The sequence below is a fragment of the Brachyhypopomus gauderio genome, unplaced genomic scaffold (assembly GCF_052324685.1).
Source record: "Brachyhypopomus gauderio isolate BG-103 unplaced genomic scaffold, BGAUD_0.2 sc208, whole genome shotgun sequence".
Taxonomy (NCBI): Eukaryota; Metazoa; Chordata; class Actinopteri; order Gymnotiformes; family Hypopomidae; genus Brachyhypopomus; species Brachyhypopomus gauderio.
The window spans coordinates 165,001-179,556 of record NW_027507029.1 but is presented as its reverse complement, the minus strand read 5'-3'; the positions used below and the strand labels follow the sequence as shown (position 1 = coordinate 179,556).

At 51.2% G+C, this 14,556-nt stretch overlaps 1 protein-coding gene across 1 annotated transcript in view; it reads right to left on the bottom strand.

Annotated features, from left to right (window-relative positions):
- The window catches only part of LOC143502775 (cytosolic carboxypeptidase 6-like), a 58,050-nt gene that overhangs the window by 27,383 nt on the left and 16,111 nt on the right, over nucleotides 1–14,556 (bottom strand). The window contains exon 3 of the mRNA XM_076995460.1: nucleotides 10,044–10,168. Coding sequence (XP_076851575.1) covers nucleotides 10,044–10,168 — 125 coding nt within the window. The remainder of the gene's footprint in view (nucleotides 1–10,043; nucleotides 10,169–14,556) is intronic.

Sequence of the window (14,556 nt, the reverse complement as noted above, 5' to 3'; positions counted from 1 at the left end):
TCACACACACACACACACACACACACACACACACACACACACACACACACACACACACACACACACACATTCACAATTCAACACATCTCAAATCTCTCTGCCTCTCACTCTTTCACACACACACACACACACACACACACACACACACACACACACACACACACACACACACACACACAAGAACACAAACACTCCATCCGACCCCAGCAGAAAAATCAATATGCATCTCATCCATTACAGCGCTCATGGACGGGTCAGGGACTCTCCTGCGCTCCTCCCAACACCACACAACACAACACCAGACCCACGTACACCGCCGCATTCGCTCCCGCTATAGGAGCCTTTGACGTTTAACGCAGAGAGTGGCTCAAAGAGACTTTAAAGACTTTAATTAGGCCTATCACCCAAAATCTAAATCAATTTCGACATAATCCATTACCATCTCTGCATGTGATCTAAGTGAGCCACTATCACTGCTGTTCACATTGTCACAATATGGAAAACAACCACCGTACAGTCGCACCCACACCAGCGATTTTCCTTATAGTGGTTAGTATGCGATGTGTTCCACAGATAAATTGCTCAGAGAAAATGGGCTTCTGACCGTCCTTTGAAACGGGATTACTGCTCTTAGGGGGTACGTGCGACCTCCCATATTCCCAACTTTCCATTTCTCCTCCATCTTGGGCGTATGGGCGTTCCAGCAGGGCGCTTCTCTGCACAGCCAGCTGAGACTGCACTGCCCCGCCCCCAAAGAGCCGCAGCTAAAGGCCGACATTTTACAGCCTTAAATAAGACTCCCCACTGATGCGGGAGTGATAACACCTCCCTCCCTCTCTCCCCTCCCTCCCTCCCTCCCTCCCTTTCTCTATCCTTCACTCTCCCTCTCTGCCCCCCACCACCACCACACAGATGGACAGCATACCATAGCTTGAGAGAAGAATGCCATGGCAATAGGAAACAGCATCATGTTGTATGTGCACCAACACACACTGAGTCTGCTATGTTGGCTCTGAAGTCACAGAAATGACATATCGTTGGGGGAAGGGCATTCCTGCTAAGAGTCAGTGAGTGGGTTCATGTTAGACTATAAACGATCCATAAAAGATAATAAAAACACATACCATATAGTTTATCACAAATGTAATTAATATCCCAGTTTCATGTAATATAAACAATGTAAAGGAAAGCCTTTAACTATGTCCCCTCCACACAGAACATCTCCAAATTATTGAATGTTTATTGTAAACATCAACACCATGCCTGTGAGAGCAGCCCCTGTGTGGTCACCTGTGTTCCCCTGTGTGGTCACCTGTGTTCCCCTGTGTGTTCCCCTGTGTGTTCCCCTGTGTGTTCCCCTGTGTGTTCCCCTGTGTGTTCCCCTGTGGTTCCCTGTGGTTCTCTTTGGTCCAGCAAGGACAATAAGAAATCTCATTCCCTCTTTGGCTATGTTGCCCCGCCCCTATCTTCATCCCAACACAGGTAGTAGTGTAACTCGCTGTGCCCCGCCCCTATCGTCATCCCAACACAGGTAGTAGTGTAACTAACTCACTGTGCCCCGCCCCTATCTTCATCCCAACACAGGGAGTAATGTAACTCGCTGTGCCCCGCCCCTATCTTCATCCCAGCACAGGTAGTAGTGTAACTCGCTGTGCCCCGCCCCTATCTTCATCCCAGCACAGGGAGTAATGTAACTCGCTGTGCCCCGCCCCTATCTTCATCCCAACACAGATAGTAGTGTAATTCGCTGTGCTCCGCCCCTATCTTCATCCCAGCACAGGGAGTAGTGTAACTCGCTGTGCCCCACCCCTATCTTCATCCCAGCACAGGTAGTAGTGTAACTCGCTGTGCCCCGCCCCTATCTTCATCCCAGCACAGGTAGTAGTGTAACTAACTCGCTGTGCCCCGCCACTATCTTCATCCCAACACAGGGAGTAATGTAACTCGCTGTGCCCCGCCCCTATCTTCATCCCAGCACAGGTAGTAGTGTAACTCGCTGTGCCCCGCCCCTATCTTCATCCCAGCACAGGGAGTAGTGTAACTAACTCGCTGTGCCCCGCCCCTATCTTCATCCCAACACAGGGAGTAGTGTAACTCGCTGTGCCCCACCCCTATCTTCATCCCAGCACAGGGAGTAGTGTAACTCGCTGTGCCCCGCCCCTATCTTCATCCCAGCACAGGGAGTAGTGTAACTAACTCGCTGTGCCCCGCCCCTATCTTCATTCCAACACAGGTAGTAGTGTAACTCGCTGTGCCCCGCCCCTATCTTCATCCCAGCACAGGGAGTAGTGTAACTAACTCGCTGTGCCCCGCCCCTATCTTCATCCCAACACAGGTAGTAGTGTAATTCGCTGTGCCCCGCCCCTATCTTCATCCCAACACAGGTAGTAGTGTAACTCGCTGTGCCCCGCCCCTATCTTCATTCCAGCACAGGGAGTAGTGTAACTCGCTGTGCCCCGCCCCTATCTTCATCCCAACACAGGGAGTAGTGTAACTCGCTGTGCCCCGCCTCTATCTTCATCCCAGCACAGGGAGTAGTGTAACTCGCTGTGCCCCGCCCCTATCTTCATCCCAACACAAGGAGTAGTGTAACTCGCTGTGCCCCGCCCCTATCTTCATCCCAGCACAGGGAGTAGTGTAACTCGCTGTGCCCCACCCCTATCTTCATCCCAGCACAGGTAGTAGTGTAACTCGCTGTGCTCCGCCCCTATCTTCATCCCAGCACAGGGAGTAGTGTAACTCGCTGTGCCCCACCACTATCTTCATCCCAGCACAGGTAGTAGTGTAACTCGCTGTGCCCCGCCCCTATCTTCGTCCCAGCACAGGTAGTAGTGTAACTAACTCGCTGTGCCCCGCCCCTATCTTCATCCCAACACAGGGAGTAATGTAACTCGCTGTGCCCCGCCCCTATCTTCATCCCAGCACAGGTAGTAGTGTAACTCGCTGTGCCCCGCCCCTATCTTCATCCCAGCACAGGGAGTAGTGTAACTAACTCGCTGTGCCCCGCCCCTATCTTCATCCCAACACAGGGAGTAGTGTAACTCGCTGTGCCCCGCCCCTATCTTCATCCCAGCACAGGGAGTAGTGTAACTAACTCGCTGTGCCCCGCCCCTATCTTCATTCCAACACAGGTAGTAGTGTAACTCGCTGTGCCCCGCCCCTATCTTCATCCCAGCACAGGGAGTAGTGTAACTAACTCGCTGTGCCCCGCCCCTATCTTCATCCCAACACAGGTAGTAGTGTAATTCGCTGTGCCCCGCCCCTATCTTCATCCCAACACAGGTAGTAGTGTAACTCGCTGTGCCCCGCCCCTATCTTCATTCCAGCACAGGGAGTAGTGTAACTCGCTGTGCCCCCGCCCCTATCTTCATCCCAACACAGGGAGTAGTGTAACTCGCTGTGCCCCGCCCCTATCTTCATCCCAGCACAGGGAGTAGTTTAACTCTCTGTGCCCCGCCCCTATCTTCATCCCAACACAAGGAGTAGTGTAACTCGCTGTGCCCCGCCCCTATCTTCATCCCAGCACAGGGAGTAGTGTAACTCGCTGTGCCCCGCCCCTATCTTCATCCCAGCACAGGGAGTAGTGTAACTCGCTGCGCCCAGCCCCTATCTTCATCCCAGCACAGGGAGTAGTGTAACTCGCTGTGCCCCGCCCCTATCTTCATCCCAACACAGGGAGTAGTGTAACTCGCTGTGCCCCGCCCCTATCTTCATCCCAGCACAGGGAGTAGTGTAACTCGCTGTGCCCCGCCCCTATCTTCATCCCAGCACAGGGAGTAGTGTAACTAACTCGCTGTGCCCCGCCCCTATCTTCATCCCAACACAGGTAGTAGTGTAATTCGCTGTGCCCCGCCCCTATCTTCATTCCAGCACAGGGAGTAGTGTAACTCGCTGTGCCCCGCCCCTATCTTCATCCCAACACAGGGAGTAGTGTAACTCGCTGTGCCCCGCCCCTATCTTCATCCCAGCACAGGGAGTAGTGTAACTAACTCGCTGTGCCCCGCCCCTATCTTCATCCCAACACAGGGAGTAGTGTAACTCGCTGTGCCCCACCCCTATCTTCATCCCAGCACAGGGAGTAGTGTAACTCGCTGTGCCCCGCCCCTATCTTCATCCCAGCACAGGGAGTAGTGTAACTAACTCGCTGTGCCCCCGCCCCTATCTTCATTCCAACACAGGTAGTAGTGTAACTCGCTGTGCCCCGCCCCTATCTTCATCCCAGCACAGGGAGTAGTGTAACTAACTCGCTGTGCCCCGCCCCTATCTTCATCCCAACACAGGTAGTAGTGTAATTCGCTGTGCCCCGCCCCTATCTTCATCCCAACACAGGTAGTAGTGTAACTCGCTGTGCCCCGCCCCTATCTTCATTCCAGCACAGGGAGTAGTGTAACTCGCTGTGCCCCGCCCCTATCTTCATCCCAACACAGGGAGTAGTGTAACTCGCTGTGCCCCCGCCTCTATCTTCATCCCAGCACAGGGAGTAGTGTAACTCGCTGTGCCCCGCCCCTATCTTCATCCCAACACAAGGAGTAGTGTAACTCGCTGTGCCCCGCCCCTATCTTCATCCCAGCACAGGGAGTAGTGTAACTCGCTGTGCCCCACCCCTATCTTCATCCCAGCACAGGTAGTAGTGTAACTCGCTGTGCTCCGCCCCTATCTTCATCCCAGCACAGGGAGTAGTGTAACTCGCTGTGCCCCACCACTATCTTCATCCCAGCACAGGTAGTAGTGTAACTCGCTGTGCCCCGCCCCTATCTTCGTCCCAGCACAGGTAGTAGTGTAACTAACTCGCTGTGCCCCGCCCCTATCTTCATCCCAACACAGGGAGTAATGTAACTCGCTGTGCCCCGCCCCTATCTTCATCCCAGCACAGGTAGTAGTGTAACTCGCTGTGCCCCGCCCCTATCTTCATCCCAGCACAGGGAGTAGTGTAACTAACTCGCTGTGCCCCGCCCCTATCTTCATCCCAACACAGGGAGTAGTGTAACTCGCTGTGCCCCGCCCCTATCTTCATCCCAGCACAGGGAGTAGTGTAACTAACTCGCTGTGCCCCGCCCCTATCTTCATTCCAACACAGGTAGTAGTGTAACTCGCTGTGCCCCGCCCCTATCTTCATCCCAGCACAGGGAGTAGTGTAACTAACTCGCTGTGCCCCCGCCCCTATCTTCATCCCAACACAGGTAGTAGTGTAATTCGCTGTGCCCCGCCCCTATCTTCATCCCAACACAGGTAGTAGTGTAACTCGCTGTGCCCCGCCCCTATCTTCATTCCAGCACAGGGAGTAGTGTAACTCGCTGTGCCCCGCCCCTATCTTCATCCCAACACAGGGAGTAGTGTAACTCGCTGTGCCCCCGCCCCTATCTTCATCCCAGCACAGGGAGTAGTTTAACTCTCTGTGCCCCGCCCCTATCTTCATCCCAACACAAGGAGTAGTGTAACTCGCTGTGCCCCGCCCCTATCTTCATCCCAGCACAGGGAGTAGTGTAACTCGCTGTGCCCCGCCCCTATCTTCATCCCAGCACAGGGAGTAGTGTAACTCGCTGCGCCCGCCCCTATCTTCATCCCAGCACAGGGAGTAGTGTAACTCGCTGTGCCCCGCCCCTATCTTCATCCCAACACAGGGAGTAGTGTAACTCGCTGTGCCCCGCCCCTATCTTCATCCCAGCACAGGGAGTAGTGTAACTCGCTGTGCCCCGCCCCTATCTTCATCCCAGCACAGGGAGTAGTGTAACTAACTCGCTGTGCCCCGCCCCTATCTTCATCCCAACACAGGTAGTAGTGTAATTCGCTGTGCCCCGCCCCTATCTTCATTCCAGCACAGGGAGTAGTGTAACTCGCTGTGCCCCGCCCCTATCTTCATCCCAACACAGGGAGTAGTGTAACTCGCTGTGCCCCGCCCCTATCTTCATCCCAGCACAGGGAGTAGTGTAACTCGCTGTGCCCCGCCCCTATCTTCATCCCAGCACAGGGAGTAGTGTAACTCGCTGTGCCCCACCCGTATCTTCATTCCAGCACAGGGAGTAGTGTAACTAACTCGCTGTGCCCCGCCCCTATCTTCATCCCAACACAGGGAGTAGTGTAACTCGCTGTGCCCCGCCCCTATCTTCATCCCAGCACAGGTAGCAGTGTAACTCGCTGTGCCCCGCCCCCATCTTCATCCCAGCACAGGGAGTAGTGTAACTCGCTGTGCCCTGCCCCTATCTTCATCCCAGCACAGGGAGTAGTGTAACTAACTCGCTGTGCCCCGCCCCTATCTTCATCCCAACACAGGTAGTAGTGTAACTCGCTGTGCCCCACCCCTATCTTCATCCCAGCACAGGGAGTAGTGTAACTCGCTGTGCCCCGCCCCTATCTTCATCCCAGCACAGGTAGTAGTGTAACTCGCTGTGCCCCACCCGTATCTTCATCCCAGCACAGGGAGTAGTGTAACTCGCTGCGCCCGCCCCTATCTTCATCCCAGCACAGGTAGTAGTGTAACTCGCTGTGCCCCGCCCCTATCTTCATCCCAGCACAGGGAGTAGTGTAACTAACTCGCTGTGCCCCGCCCCTATCTTCATCCCAACACTGGTAGTAGTGTAACTCGCTGTGCCCCGCCCCCTATCTTCATCCCAGCACAGGGAGTAGTGTAACTCTCTGTGCCCTGCCCCTATCTTCATCCCAGCACAGGGAGTAGTGTAACTAACTCGCTGTGCCCCGCCCCTATCTTCATCCCAGCACAGGGAGTAGTGTAACTCGCTGTGCCCCGCCCCTATCTTCATCCCAACACTGGTAGTAGTGTAACTCGCTGTGCCCCGCCCCTATCTTCATCCCAGCACAGGGAGTAGTGTAACTAACTCGCTGTGCCCCGCCCCTATCTTCATCCCAGCACAGGGAGTAGTGTAACTAACTCGCTGTGCCCCGCCCCTATCTTCATCCCAGCACAGGGAGTAGTGTAACTAACTCGCTGTGCCCCGCCCCTATCTTCATCCCAGCACAGGGAGTAGTGTAACTCGCTGTGCCCCGCCCCTATCTTCATCCCAACACTGGTAGTAGTGTAACTCGCTGTGCCCCGCCCCTATCTTCATCCCAGCACAGGGAGTAGTGTAACTAACTCGCTGTGCCCCGCCCCTATCTTCATCCCAGCACAGGGAGTAGTGTAACTAACTCGCTGTGCCCCGCCCCTATCTTCATCCCAGCACAGGGAGTAGTGTAACTCGCTGTGCCCCGCCCCTATCTTCATCCCAGCACAGGGAGTAGTGTAACTCGCTGTGCCCCGCCCCTATCTTCATCCCAGCACAGGGAGTAGTGTAACTCGCTGTGCCCCGCCCCTACCTTCATCCCAACACAGGTGTCAGTGAAATGCCTGCCTCATTAAGGACATAAAGCCTCTGTCAGCGCATGCCGTGGGAGCATGCAACAGTAGCCTCCACCACACCTCCAACGGTTGACGGTGTAATTAACCCTCACGCTCCCCCCATCCCCCCATTCTGAAAGAGAGCATTGAGGTAGCAAGCTATCTGGGGGTGGAGGGGGTTTAGGGGGTGGAGGGTGGGTGGGGGAGGGGGGCATCCATCCATCATAAAAACGTTATGCCACAGCCAATTTCCACAAAGCTGCTAAGCTGATTGAGGCCGACCAAATCTGTTTCACCAGCTTACATCCCTTCAAAATGGTCATCTCACTTCCAATATCACGGGCTTTTACTGTCTCCTATTCCCCTGTTCCCGCCAGAGAGTTGGGAGTTGGCAGGCTTAGGAGGATAAAACTCTCCAGCCGAGTCCGCTGTGCCCACCCTGATATCTCTATAGGGCACAGCGTTCCACACACACACACGCCCGTCACTCGCCCGCCCCATTATTACTACTACTATTTACACACACACACACACACACACACACACACACACACACACACACACACACACACACACACGCCCGTCACTCGCCTGCTCCATTATTCCTACTATTTGTGTTTTTATGTTCCCGTTGAACACTGGCCAATCAGGACCCATCACAACACAGAGAGTCACACATGTATCAGCACACATGCGCACACACACACACACACACACACACACACACGTGCGCACGCACACATGCATGTGCACTTACATGCGTACATGCAAACACATGCCCCTCAAGTGCACACACACACACACACACACACACACACACACACACCTCAAACAAACACTATCTCACAACCCAGTTTCTCCACCTCCTCCTACTGAAGTAGATTAAATTCACACTAGTCCTCATTTTAAGCGGAAATTGGAATGATAGCAGAGAGATTAGGGAGAGGGCGTGAAGGGCTGGTGGCGGGCGGGGCCAGAGCGCGGGGGTGGCGTCAACAGAGCCGCTCCGACGCTAATGGTGTAAATGTTTGTAAATGTTTCTCTTTTTCCCACCTGTAGTGTATGTGCAGTGTGTACGTGCAGTGTGTAAGTGCAGAGTGTGTACGTGCAGTGTGTGTATATGTGCGCGTGTGTGCGTTTTCTCCCTCTTTGCTGCTCTTTCTCTTTTTTGCCACAGCAGCAAATATCCTGTTGGCACAGGATGCAGGAGCGTATCTGGCCCTAAAATCGATCAGGATCCCGGCGAAGCGCCCCCCATTCATCTCTCGCCCATAAAATTAGATTAGCGCTGACTACAGCACTGCAGCGAGATGGGCCGATACACAGCCAAGCTACAGGAGACAGCTCCAGCCTCCCGTGTTTTCACCCACGCCCCGCCTCTCCATCCCTCTCCCTCACTCTCTCCCTCCCTCCATCCCTCTCACATGTTCTCTCCTCCACATACGTATGCGGGATCGGGAGAGGGGCGCCCAGCAGCCTCGCTCTGGATACTTTCCCACAGTGCGTTTCCCTCTCGCCATTAATCAGAAATGGCAGGGCTGATGAGGCTCCAATCAGGGCTAATAAAAAGAAACGAAAGCAAACCCCCCCCCCCCCCCCCCCCCCCCCCCACACACACACACACACACACAAAAACTCCCAACATCATCCTCACCCACCACCCCCCCACCCCCAAAGCCCAACCCACCACAACCCAGCCCCACCCCAGCCGCCTGGCCCATCGTCCGGTCTTCGGACACGCCCTCTATCCCCACATATCACTGTGGCACGTGACCACTGTTCCCGTCCAATAGCAACCCTCCCAGCTCGGTAATGGACATGGCCTGTCGGCACGAGCAACAGCGAGAGGAGGGGAGGAGAGAAAATGGAGCCAGACCGTCTTGGAGCTCAAGCAACAAGGCTGGGCTGGACCAGAAACCGGTCCAATACCACTTCATGGGAGACACGAACATGCAGTGATATTACAAACCGTCCATTGTCCATCTGAGCAGAGAAGACGGTACTACACAGTAATCTGACCTAACAGTGAAGGGCATATGAATCCCATTAAGCTGTACCATCATATATAGAAAGAAGCCTGCCTAAATCCATGAAAGTTTCAAGCAGCTGAGTGAATCCCATCTCAAGAAATGTGATTTATTACATTCATGTCAATGCAAATGATTTATGATTCATTTGAGCTATTGATTCACGCACAGGCTGCCACTTAAAATACCAGTCAGACGATCTTTTGAGAATTCACGTCAGCATTTGGGCATGTAATGAATTTGATTAGGCTGTAGCCTGTCTGACTTTGTGGCCACGGGGACAGAGAGCAGGTCACATTAGTGCAGAGGTTTGAGAATCTTTTGTCATATCATCAATATGATAATGACAGGCAGACATCATCTGCTGTGTCGCTCGGAGTCACTTGACACTCAACACTTTCCAGCATCCTCACCCCAAAGTTGCAGAAACTGCTAACAGAGAAGTTCACAAGTGCTCGAGTCATGGTGTCCTGGTCTCCGTTCTGGTGATATGTGTGAGCAACCGGAGGTCACAATGAGCACTTCTCTCAGACAAGGTGCAGTTTTAATCACCAGCAGGTTCGGGTTGCTTTACCTCTATTGACGAATGGTTCTTCCAGGATCAGTCCGAACTGTTCAGCTGTGTTAGGAGGGTTATAAGCATGTGGTGAGAAGTTTGGGTCCGCACGGTGTCTTGGACCTACCTGTGTTTCCCGGACGTGCTCGACTGTGAAGTTAAACCATACTCTGAAGCGAGGGTTGCATGTATCGGGCCGGATGAAGAGGTCAAACTCGAACTCACTGATGTAGTCCACACGCCCCAGATTACCTAGAGAGAGAGAGAGAGAGAGAGAGAGAGAGGGAGAGAGAGAAAGGGAGAGAGAGAGAGAGAGAGAAAGAGAGGGAGAGAGAGAGATGGGAGGATAAACTTGCCTTCCTTCTGAAACTTGAAAATAACTATACATATACTTTCAGCAGTTTAGCCCAGTAAGATTAAACTTCTTCTGACACAAATTTATACAATAAAATCTTTATTGCTGCATTTTTTAATCTTATAAGGGGTAGCTATATTTTGCAGATATGTATGCATTAACAACAGTGTATTTATACATATTTTATTACATATAATTTATGTGTTATACATTTTATATAAATTTATGTATATTGACATACAGTTGCAGATGAAATTCATATATGAACTGATTAGAACGTGGCTCCAATTCATCTCTTTTAAAAAGGAATCTATTAACCACTGATGACCATAAATGTTAGAACACCATCTCCAACAAAAAATGGAACTCTAAAAATGTTATATTGTGTGCTTATAAACTTCCATCCTGTAAACATATATAGAAGGCAAACCATTCAGATTTATCTGAATCTTTCTCTCTTCACACACACACACACACACACACACACACACACACACATACAGACACACACACACACACACACAAACTGAATAGGATGGATGAAGGCAGCAGAGAATCTTGGCGGCCACTAAGGTGACAGTTTAGACAGCTTTGGTAGCAGATCAGCTTTGGTAGCAGATCGCCAAATAGCAGAGAGCAGGACAGGCGCCTCAACACGGCAATCACAAACAAACAAACAAACAAACAAGCAACCAGATCAATACTATATCTGCTGTCAAGGCTGAACACCAATGTCAAATGTCAAGAAGTCAAAGTTCACGCAGCAGCGGCGGGTGTAGCCGCCAGCTCTGCTGCTACACTACACCGGCTCTTCACGTCACACCCAACGGCGGAGCCGTCAAAAGCCACAGGCACGTCCCAAACACCAACGTGTACGCGCGCGTTTGGCTCAAGCCCAGCTCGCAGGCAGCATGAACAGAGTCAAAGAGCAGGTCGATTGGGTTTTCATGGCAGTGTAGCCGCGTGCCTGGTCTCCACTCGTACGAGGGTGAAGGTGACAACGCAAAGCTGCAGAGGCCTGCAGTACAGCTGGGCGTAGTTCCTCGCTTCACACAGGAGTTAGGGGAGGACGGGCGGATGGGTGGATGGATGGAAGGAAGATTAGACGGTCAGTGAGTTGGCTGGAGGAGGGGGGAGTGCGGTGTGCGTGCTGGGGGCGAAGTGTGGACACCACCTGGTGGCAGGTAGCTCAGAGCTAAACACTGACAGATGGGGCGGGCCTCACGCAGTCAGCACGGACACGAGTGGCACACTTTCCTTCTGTCACACGCACATGACCACCACACATCCCCACAGTCCTCACACTCACTGGTCACACATACCAGAGCTCACACACACACACACACACACACACACACACACACACACACACACACACACACACACACACACGGACATATGCATATTTGTGTATGTGCACTACTAGCACAGCCACATAGCTGGCGCGTGATCTCTCTCATGCGGTTACTTGTATGCACTTATAGAGGGAGAACCCTAGTTCCTGGGCTCTCTTGGGGAGAAAAAAACATTTATATAATCAGGCAAAATTGGTGACTTTGTGAAGGCTAATCCATATGGTTTGAACAACAGTCTAGGCCAGAGAGAGCTAATCAGCTGTAGTGTTCCATTCCATTAAGGACAATAAAGTATGAAAATGCTCTATAGATGAAATGAATATTGGCACTCTGTCTGATCAGAACCAGGCTGCATTTGGCTGAAGCCCACACCCACCAGCACAGGGACTGTAAACGTAGCTGAAGCGGGGGGGGGGGGGGGGGGGGGGCAGGTCTTTAGATTGCCACACCGCTGTGACAAAGGTCAGTGAATGACCTTTTAAATATCCAAATGAAATAGAAATGCTGCCACGTAAGTGAAACATGACGCATAGTTGAAGAAAATTGAATCAAGATTCTGACATAATATGCAGGATCGATAAATTGAAACTACCGCAGTTGATGTGTATGTGTGTGCGTATTCGTGTGAGTGTGTGTCTGTGTGTTTGCGCCCACCTTGTACCGCTTAAAATGAGGTATCTAGATTAATGAAATGGGTTGCAGAGCCTAAAACCTCCGGGGCAAGTTCTGCAGGAGCAAGATGTATTGCAATTCCACATTCCCCTTCATATCTAAATGTGAATGACAGACTGTAACTCCCAGCACTGAGAACTTCTCCCCACGGTATGCGGATGAGCAGAGGCAAGTGAAACACACTTCACACCAAAAGGAACATCTGTTTTACTACTCTTACATGTACGTTTTATTCAATTCTGAGCCATACGGACCACCGCAGCCAGTTCCTGCAGCCCAGGCAAAATGAGGAGGAAGAGTGAGAAAAAGAGGTGAAAAATAGAGAAAGAGAGAAAGGAAGATAGAGAAAGAGAGAGAGATAAAGACCACAGGGACAAGAATGTGAGGGGGGAGGGCAGGATGAGTGGAGGTAATCAGAGGAGATGAAGTTCTCTGTAAGTGCAATGAGAGGAAACACTGGCAGCTGTGGGTGCAGAAGCAGAGCACGATGGAATGGCACCACAGATGTTCCGTCCAGATGTGCCTTACAATCCATCACAGTGTGTTGCAGCACCCACCCCACTTAAACTGCTTATGGCACCAGATAATGGCTATCAACATGCAACAGCAACACTGACCAGCAAATTGTGTTCCAACAGAGAGATGATATACTAAATCTTATTTAGAACATTTCACTTCTCTATTACAGTTGGTCACATTTAGAAATGGGCTGACCACAGTATTTTTCCCCCAAAGTTGAACTTGCTAAAGTGGTGCTCCTAACCCATACTAAGCCTTTTCCTAAAGTAAGGAGTCTGAGAGAAAGTCTGTACTAGAAATCTTTCTAAATGTAAAGTTAGCCTTAAAAGCGGGTTCAAGAGGCTGGCCCACGTAGAGTCAATCTATTCAGACTAGCAATATGGAAATCAGCCTTTGATCTACATTAAAGATCTGTCTCTAAAACTGTCTCAGATAACGAGCGAGGTTCAGCTGAATTTTAAATGCGCCTTGCCTTAGCTCAATACTAATCTAAAGTTAGAGGAACGTATGCTACCTCAAGGGGTTGCACTGAATCAGGTAAAGCATCCCTTGTGGCACAATGGAGAAGCGGAACTGTTAATGGAACCAGAGTAAATCTTACCACTTGCACTCGCCTCCAGCACGATAAAAACCCACATCCCCTCCTGCACAGGCAGATGACAGGTGTCGGATTGTTCAGCACCATGGACAGCACTAGTCGCTGTCCATGGTATCCATGGCATCCCATGGACTCTCATGCGATACTTTCAGGCAAACTTGCGCCGTGTGAAGAGGCACGCAGGCCTCGATGCCCCAGATCTATGTTCAGCTTGAGAGGAGCAGATTCGGATACATCATTGATTTCAGTTTTAATTTTATGGTGCCTGACTCCAGAGTCAGTCTATGACGAGGTGTAATCAACGTTGCATCGTTCACTGCTTAACCAAATAAATAGCATGGAGAGGAGAGGTCCAGCCTTCATAGCATGAGGAATCGGGGTGAGGGGGGGCACAATTTTGTTAGACAGTTTACTGACAACACAGATAACCCAATGCATAATAGAAGAGAAAAATCAATGACTGTATTTTAAGTTGTGGCTTCAGACCGTGTGCTTGTGGTTGTGGGTATGTGGTTGCGGGTGGGTGGGTATGTTAGGGGTGGGTGTGTAGAAGTGTGTTACGGGAAAAGAGAGAGAAAGGAATGAAGAGAATGACATAGAGAAAGAGAAGAGAGCAAATGAGACAAACTCTCCTCCCAACTATAATTCAACTACTCGAGAGACTCCTATCTACACGCTTCCTCAAAGGACTCTTCACCGGTTGCACACCATATTAATCATAACGTATTACGGTGAAAACACATGCTGTGCTTAGGATTTAACAAATTGGGTTTTTTAACAAATAAACGTATGAGCTGTGCCCGGTGGAAGGCAGCACGGGCTTCTCTGGGAATACACACTGTTGTTTTGCCTGCCTGTTTTCATATTACTGAATTACTCTGCACTGAGACTCTGGGCCAGAAATACTCTCTCATTCGCAAGAAGTTAGTTCTGCCCTCTATCAACAAGCCGGAATAAAAATCCAATATGGAGAAAGGAGTGGGAGGGCTAATCATCTGAGATATTATGCAAGTGTGCGTATGTGTGTGCATTTGTGTGCACGCGCGTGTGGTGTGTGTTTGCATGTGTGTACTTCCATGTGGTTAACCCTATTATGCAAAAGAGGGCAGTAAACACAGTGTGAATTAGTTTTCGGCAGGTA